An 8,998-nucleotide genomic window follows, 5' to 3' on the forward strand; every position below is an offset into this window, starting at 1 on the left:
TCTATTATACTATTCATCTAATTGCTCCACTCCTGGTTTTGGCTTACAAATACTGATGTAAAATACTGACCAAATACTGCTAGTGTGACGACAGCCTAAGAAGAAGTCAACTGAGCAGAAGCTTTAAGTTTTTTAGTCATTTTGAAAAGTTGAGGAGGATTTTTAGCGTTTCTGCTCAAAAACTGTGCACAAAAAGTTCCAAATTTTGTTGATTTTTTGGGGGTGTAAATTGGCACATACAGTATTACTTTAGATCTATTTCTCATGTGCCCAAAACACCATAATTCTGTCAAAAAGGAACATGTCTTCATGCAAAGAATATGTGTCTGCTCCTGAATATTGTGCGACCTAAACAATTCATTGAGTATCAATCTGGGCCTAAATATAGGTGCAAAAAAGTGCAAGGTAAGCCACCCTAGAAGGGGTGCACAATTAGACAAAAGTGTGGAAAGGTGCCCCGAAGGCTCTAGCATGAGACAATTTTAAAGGGAATGTATAATGAGAACACGAGTAATCATTTACATTGTGTTGGTTTTAAATGTATTTAAAAAAAAAAGTCAACGTATGCGTTTTCCATATTACAATCTATATTAAAAATAACATATCACAAATATAGTAATTTTTCCACTAGCCATTGAGGATATTTTAGATTTTTCCTCCATATTATTTCAGGAAATTCACATGTACATTAGCAACAAAAGATTGACTCTAGAGGTATCACTGGTCATTTAAATCCTGTCTTTGTTGATAATGAGTCTGCTGAACAGTTTTCTTCAAAGGATACTAAGTATAATTGTAAAATATCCACAGCTGCCACTGTGAAAACGGAAATATTGCAAAATTTGTTTTTAATACAAATTGTGTTACGAAAAAATAGTGAGGAGTCTTTTACATGTTCTGCAAGGTTTAAGGTATTTATTGTGTATTTATTATGCATATTGTGTGAGAGGTAAGTTGTAGGATGCATATAGATGTTTACAATTTCACATATCTAACGATTCTTCAGGAATTCAAACTGTATTGAACAATGTGCTTGGAAGTATATTTTAACCCCTTAACCCCCAAGGGTGGTTTGCACGTTATGGACCGGGCCAATTTTTACAATTCTGACCACTGTCCCTTTATGAGGTTATAACTCTGGAACGCTTCAACGGATCCCGGTGATTCTGACACTGTTTTCTTGTGACATATAGTACTTCATGATTGTGGTAAAAATTATTTGATATTACCTGTGTTTATTTGTGAAAAACCGGAAATTTGGCGAAAATGTTTGAAAAATTTAGAATTTTCCTACTTTGAACTTTTATGCAATTAAATCACAGAGATATGTCACACAAAATACTTAATAAGTAACATTTCCCACATGTCTACTTTACATCAGCACAATTTTGGAACCAATTTTTTTTTTTGTTAGGGAGTTATAAGAGTTAAAAGTTGACCAGCAATTTCTCATTTTTACAACACCAATATTTTTTAGGGACCACATCTCATTTGAAGTCATTTTGAGGGGTCTATATGATAGAAAATAACCAAGTGTGACACCATTCTAAAAACTGCCCTCCTCGAGGTGCTCAAAACCACATTCAAGAAGTTTATTAACCCTTCAGGTGTTTCACTGGAATTTTTGGAATGTTTAAATAAAAATGAACATTTAACTTTTTTTCACCAAAAATTTAATTCAGGTCCAATTTGTATTATTTTACCAAGGGTAACAGGAGAAAATGGATCACAAAAGTTGTTGAACAATTTGTTCTGAGTACGCTGATACCCCATATGTGGGGGTAAACCCCTGTTTGGGCGCATGGCAGAGCTCGGAAGGGAAGGAGCGCCATTTGACTTTTCAATGCAAAATTGACTGGAATTGAGATGGGACGTCATGTTGCGTTTGGAGAGCCACTGATGTGCCTAAACATTGAAACCCCCCACAAGTGACACCATTTTGGAAAGTAGACCCCCTAAGGAACTCATCTAGATGTGTTGTGAGAGCTTTGAACCCCCAAGTGTTTCATTACAGTTTATAATGGAGAACCGTAAAAATAAAAAATCTTTTTTTTTCACAAAAATTCTTTTTTAGCCCCCAGTTTTGTATTTTCCCAAGGATAACAGGAGAAATTGGTCCCAAAAGGTGTTGTCCAATTTGTCCTGAGTATGCTGATACACCATATGTGGGGGGAACCACTGTTTGAGCACATGGCAGGGCTAGGAAAGGATGGAGCGCCATTTGGAATGCAGACTTAGATGGAATGGTCTGCAGGCGTCACACTGCTTTTCAGAGCCCCTAATGTACCTAAACAGTAGAAACCCCCACATGTGACCCAATATTGTATACTAGACCCCCAAAGGAACTTATCTAGATGTGTTGTGAGAACTTTGAACCCCAAGTGTTTCACTGCAATTTATAACGCAGAGCCGTGAAAATAAAAAATCTTTTTATCTTTTATTTTTTAGCCCCCAGTTTTGTATTTTCCCAAGGGTAAAAGGAGAAATTGGACCCCAAAAGTTGTTGTCCAATGTGTCCTGAGTGCGCTGATACCCCATATTTTGGGTTAAACCCCTGTTTGGGCGCATGGCAGAGCTTGGAAGGGAAGGAGCACTGTTTTACTTTTTAAACGCAGAATTGGCTGGAACTGAGATCTGATGCCATATCGCGTTTGGAGAGCCCCTGATGTGCCTAAACAGTGGAAACCCCCCAATTATAACTGAAACCCTAATCCAAATACACCCCTAACCATAATCCCAACAGTAACCCTAACCACACCCCTAACCCTGACACACCCCTAGCCCTAATCCCAACCCTATTCCCAATCGTAAATGTAATCCAAACCCTAACCCTAACTTTAGCCCCAACCCTAACCCTAACTTTAGCCCCAACCCTAGCTGTAGCCTTAACCCTAGCCCCAACCCTAACCCTAACCCTAACCCTTACCCTAGCCCTAACCCTAACCATAGCCCTAACCCTAATGGGAAAATGAAAATAAATACATTTTTTTAATTTTTCCCTAACTAAGGGGGTGATGAAGGGGGGGTTGATTTACTTTTATAGCGGGTTTTTTAGCGGATTTTTATGATTGGCAGCTGTCACACACTAAAAGACGCTTTTTATTGCAAACATTTTTTTGCGTTACAACATTTTGAGAGCTATAATTTTTCCATATTTGGGTCCACAGAGTCATGTGAGGTCTTGTTTTTTGCGGGACGAGTTAACGTTTTTATTGGTATCATTTTCGGGCACTTGACATTTTTTGATCGCTTTTTATTCTTTTTTTTTGTGAGGCAGAATGACCAAAAACAAGCTATTCATGAATTTCTTTTGGGGAAGGCGTTTATACCGTTCCGCATTTGGTAAAATGGATGAAGCAGTACGATTACAGCAATGCCTCATTTATATAACTTATTATGTTTTGGCGCTTTTATACGATAAAAACTATTTTATTGAAAAAATAATTATTTTTGCATCGATTTATTCTGAGGACTATAACTTTTGTATTTTTTCTTTGATGACGCTGTATGGTGGCTCGTTTTTTGCAGGACAAGATGATGTTTTTAGCTGTAGCATAATTATTTATGTCCATCTTTTTGATCGCATGTTATTCCACTTTTTGTTTGGCGGTTTGATAATAAAGCGTTGTTTTTTTGGGGGGAGGGTTTTACCGCGTTCACTGAAGGGGTTAACTAGTGGGACAGTTTTATAGGTGGGGTTGAAACGGACGCAGCGATACTAAATATGTGTACTTTTATTGTTTTTTATTATTTAGATAAAGAAATGAATTTATGGGAACAATTTTTTTTAATTTTATTTAGGAATTTTTTTTTTTTTTTACACATGTGAACATTTTTTTTTTTTACTTTATAATATTGCCCCGGGGGGGGGGGGGGGGCATCATTTTATAGGATCAGATCTCTGATCTGACACTTTGCAGAGCACTGTGTCAGATCAGCGATCTGACATGCAGGGCTGCAGGCTTACCAGCGCTTGCTCTGAGCAGGCACTGGTAAGCCACCTCCCTGCAGGACCCAGATGTAGCCCCACGGCAATTTTGGATCCGGGACCTGCAGGGAGGAGATGCTCGTTACAAGGTGAGCACATCGCCTTGTACCGAGGGTCTCAGGGAAGCACACAGGGAGAGCCTTCCCTGTGCAATACTTCCCTTTACCGCCGGAACGCTGCGATCATGTCTGATTGCAGTGTTCCGGGGGTTAATGTGCCAGGGGCGGACCGTGACCGCAGTGCCGGATGTCAGCTGTGATAGTTAGCTGACACCTGGCTGCGCCGCCCCCCCCCCCCCCCCGTAAGCACAGCCAAGCACATATGACGTACTATCCCGCCACTGGAAATTAAGTCCCAGGTCACCTCGATGTTTTTTTTTTTACGGTGTTTACTGAAGGGGTTAACTAGTGGGACGGTTTTAGAGGTCGGGTCGTTACGGACACGGCGATAGTAAATATGTGTACTTTTATTGTTTTTTTTTATTTAAAGAAATGTATTTATAGGAACAATATATATACATATATATATATATATATATATATATATATATATATATATAGGAATTTTTTTACATTTTTTTTACACATGTGAAATTTTTTTTTTTTACATTATAACATTGCTCCAGGGGGGGCATCATGTTATTGTGTAAGATAGCTGATCTGACACTTTGCTGTGCACTGTGTCAGATCAGCGATCTGACATGAACTCCTGCAGGCTTACCAGCGCTTGCTCTGAGCAGGCACTGGTAAGCCACCTCCCTGCAGGACCTGGATGCAGCTCCGCAGCCATTTTGGATCTGGGCCTGCTGCAGGGAGGAGGTAAGAGATCCTCGCTGCAACACGATCACATCGTGTTGCTCCGGGGGTCTCAGCTGACTAGTAGTCTTGCCTTGCGCAGGCGTGTACTATGGAGGACAGAGAATGAACTTCAATCCAATATTGCGGCCAGCATGCAGCCAGCGGGTAAGGAAAGGGTGGATCAAACACCTTGAAAACTCCGCCCATATGACTGAAAACTGGTCCCGCCAAATTCAGGTGACAAGTTCCCTTTAACTAGCCAAGGAGGAAAACCTCTGAAGAAGAGTTGCTCATACTTAAAGATTATTTCAAAAAAGTTTTTTCCCCTTGTTTTAAAATGATTTATTACAATTTTATTCTATACGCAGCAGCAGCTGGAAATAGATCAAGAATGAAGATAAATTTTCACAATATCAGTCATGGCACAGAGTTGCTTCTCCTTGGGTTTTCAGAAGTTCCTGACCTTCAGTTGACCCTTTTTTCTGTCTTCCTCCTCGCATATCTTCTCACTGTTTTAGGAAACCTTATTATAATTATGGTTATCTGCATGAGCCATGAACTGCACAACCCCATGTACTTTTTTATCAGTAACTTGTCGTTTCTTGATATATCTTACTCTTCTGTTACTCAACCACAGCTTCTCTCCATTCTCGCAGCAGGTCCAAGCGAGATCTCATTCGCAGCTTGCATCACCCAATTGTATGTTTTTATGTCGTTAGCGTGCACTGAATTTATCTCTTTGACGGCCATGTCTTATGACCGTTATGTGGCTATTTGCAAGCCATTACACTATCCAATTTTAATGAACAAGAAGACATGTTTAATCCTGGCAACCACCTCTTGGGTGGTGGGATTTTTAGATCCATTGGCACACACAGTGGTTATATCACAACTACCTTTATGTAGACCCCGTGTCATCAATCATTTTTACTGTGACTTGTCAGTGTTATTGAATTTATCCTGCGTTGATAAGCTTTTCATTGAAATCATGACTTATGCTGTTGGCTCGGTGGTGGCCCTTCCAGCTTTTTTGCTTACACTAATTTCATACATTTTTATCATATCCAGTATCCTTAAAATTGCCTCTTCAGCTGGAAAGCAGAAGGCCTTCTCTACATGTGCCTCTCACTTGACTGTTGTAATTCTCTTTTATGGATCTGTACTTATCATGCACATGAGACCTTCATCCCAGTATTTGCTTTCTGAAGACAAACCTTTGTCCGTGTTATACACCAGCATCATCCCCATGCTAAACCCTCTCATTTATAGCCTAAGGAACAAGGATGTAAAAAAAGCGCTGAGAAAGCTGACAACTGGCAGTTTATATAAATCATGATCTACAAGTCAATTTAATGCATTACACTGATAAGAATAAAGTGACAAATCAGTAATAAAAAAGGGACCTAAGTTTTGTGCAAAAATGTAATCCATTTAATTAATTAGGATAGTCTGATCTTCTTGCAGTCTGGAAGATGGCTGGTTGAGGAGCATTGTGGCTCTTAAACAGAGAAGATGGTACAACCCTTTTACATTTTTACAAATGTAAGGAGTTTAGGCCACAGATATTTGTTTTTTTTTACCTTGAGAAGGGTGCCAGTCCAGAGCCGAAATGCATTGGGACAATAAAGAACCATTTTGGAACACCTTCTCATGAACCGCAGAGAAGCCCGTTCAACGTGATGTTGCTCTCGTATAATTAACCACAGATAACGTACACTTTAATCCCTTGGGTTAGGTTTACAATGTGTTTTTGCTTAGTTATTGGCTCCATTGGGGCTTACGTCTAAAGCCCTGAAAAACAGGATTGGAGGTAAGCACTGATGGGCCATAGACTGTAATCATGTAGATGGAGTCCCTGTGATTTCTGTCAGACATCATTTTTGTCTATACGACTTTTGGGTTTTTATTTGCTGTAAGCCATAATCATCATCATTAACAGAAATAAACACTTGAAATAGATCAATCTGTTTGTAATGACTCTATATAATATATGAGCTTCACTTTTTCTATTGAAGAACTGAAATTAATTCACTTTTTGATGATATTCTAATTTTGTGAGAAGCACATGTATGTTATTCAGCACATTTTTTGGTTGAAAACTGTTTTTTCTATTTACTGCATAGTGTATTGCATATTTACAATTTATTAAAGTTTTTTTTGTGTTCTAAAGTTGGATTCCAATAAATCTATTTTATGCTCTGTCTAAATAGCTTGATTATTGTATCATAGGGGTGATTAAAAGCCTGATGTTACCATCTTACTACAGTCAATTTATCACTTAAACATGATTAATGTATTGTGAGGGTGATCTCTTAAAGTGAGATCAATATGATTGCTTGTACCTGACCAAATATAAGCTGAGTGCGCGCTTAGAGGCCAAAGAATGTATCAGATACACAGGGACGGATACACACTCCTCTCTCAGTCAAAGTTGTTGCCCAACTGAACTTTATTCTCAAAACAAAGGAAGATACTAAGAGCAGGAAATAGGGGGGTCGCACAACTTCTGTACAGCTAGTCACTTTGTAGTTGGTCCAGTCCAAGCTTCATTTCCAAATATGGTGTATTCCAGTGCCTTCACTCCTGCATTCCAAAGATTCCTTCCAGGACAGTTTCAAGGATCTCCAAGACATCTTCAAAGACACAATCACCATCTTGCTACACCATATCTGAACTGACTTATATAAGGTTTAATAATTGATTTTATTAGCCATTTTCCTCCTTCACAGTATGAGGGAGTCAGAGTAAGGGAAATTGAGAAGTCGGGGTCAGAGCTTTGACTTACTGACTCCACAGCCCTACCAGTAACCATGTTGGTAAGGATATGGGTGATATGCCGGAACACTTGTTGGTACAAGGCAGGAATGCCACAATGGGAGAAACAGTGGAGGCTGGGGACAGAGTATCGAAGGACATCTGTTGCCATGAGTCGGCAGAAATTCTCCATCTATACAAGCCTAAATGGCTATACTTCCACCACAAGCAAATTGGAAATGAGCTCATTTAGCTTTTGGACATGTGGGTGAGTGGCTGGGAACTTTCTTTTTTGTTCCAAGGCCTGGGGTAGGGACAGCTGAATGCTGTTCTGGGAAAAGTTTTTTGAAGTACCTGATGATGCTACCTAAGAATGTGCAAGGACAGATGCAGAGCAGGAGGCATCTGTGCCAGTGTAATGGACAGGGGATTAGGAAGCACCTATTACAGGGGAAGAGGCAGTGCTGTCCCCCCCGGGCACCATTCGTGGACCAAGACGTTAGGCCCACCGAGTTGGGTGCTTAGATGACATGTGCCTGATCATGCTGGTGGTGGCTATGCTCTTAGTGGTCATGCCCCTGCTAATCTTGGCATGGCACAGGTTGCAAATGACCATTTTTTTTAAATCTCAGAAATCTCTTTAAAAAGTCTGGGGAACACCTAACTGTGTTGGTGCTCTGCGGAACAGTTGCCTGCCTTCTCCCTCTGGTCACCCCACTGCATCTTCCTCCCTGCTTCAGTGCTGGAGATCCCTCCCCCTCAGCACTGCTGGCCTTGTTCTGCATGCCGACTTCCCATGTTGGGTGGTGACTTAATCATCCACCACCTTGTCTTCCACTGCCACATCCTGGTCCTCTTGAATTGATGACTTAACAACAACTTTAATTATCTGCAACTTAGTCTCATCATCATCTACCTCCTTAGACAAAATGCGTCATTCTTCACGGTCATCTTCTTGTGATCTTGGCCGCTGTAAGTTTCATTAATCACTAAACAACGTTTCCTACTCTTGGAACATGCATTGTCATATGAAACAATCAAGAAATTATGTTGGAAAGAGCTCCTTGCAGTGTCCTTGTGTGGGATCACTGGTCTACTGGGACTCAACATTATTAGAGGAAGGAGGATCAGGGTGAGGATTAAGAAATCCAGACTGTTGGCTAGAGAGACTGGACTGTATGTAGACTAAGTGGTGCTGGCAAGCATGCTGGAAGATTTATCTGCTATCCAACCAACAACCTGTTTGCACTGGTGTGGATACAGAAGTGGTATCCGGTGGCTCTCTGCAAAGTGGGACAGGAAGCTACGTGTCATGGATTTGTATGCCCCACGTCCTGGGCTTCTGTGTGCAACATCACCAGCACTTCCCCATCCCTTACTGCACGCCTTACGCATTTTCCAGTTATGAGTTCTCTGGAAATCAAGTTAATTTTTAATTTTAAAAAAAGGTCATCTGCAG

At 40.3% G+C, this 8,998-nt stretch overlaps 1 protein-coding gene across 1 annotated transcript; it reads left to right on the forward strand.

The window, feature by feature from the left end:
- Window positions 1-5,176: 5,176 nt before the first annotated feature.
- On the forward strand, window positions 5,177-6,121 carry LOC138681425 (olfactory receptor 6B9-like). The gene has a single exon (XM_069768967.1). It carries the CDS (start codon window positions 5,177-5,179, stop codon window positions 6,119-6,121), a length of 945 nt encoding a protein of 314 aa, XP_069625068.1.
- The last annotated feature ends 2,877 nt before the right edge of the window (window positions 6,122-8,998 follow it).

This window comes from Ranitomeya imitator, chromosome 1 (genome assembly GCF_032444005.1).
Source record: "Ranitomeya imitator isolate aRanImi1 chromosome 1, aRanImi1.pri, whole genome shotgun sequence".
NCBI lineage: Eukaryota > Metazoa > Chordata > Amphibia > Anura > Dendrobatidae > Ranitomeya > Ranitomeya imitator.

Bases quoted from the DNA above. Each gene is read 5' to 3' on its own strand.
- LOC138681425 (XM_069768967.1), top strand. From the start codon at position 5,177: ATGAAGATAAATTTTCACAATATCAGTCATGGCACAGAGTTGCTTCTC.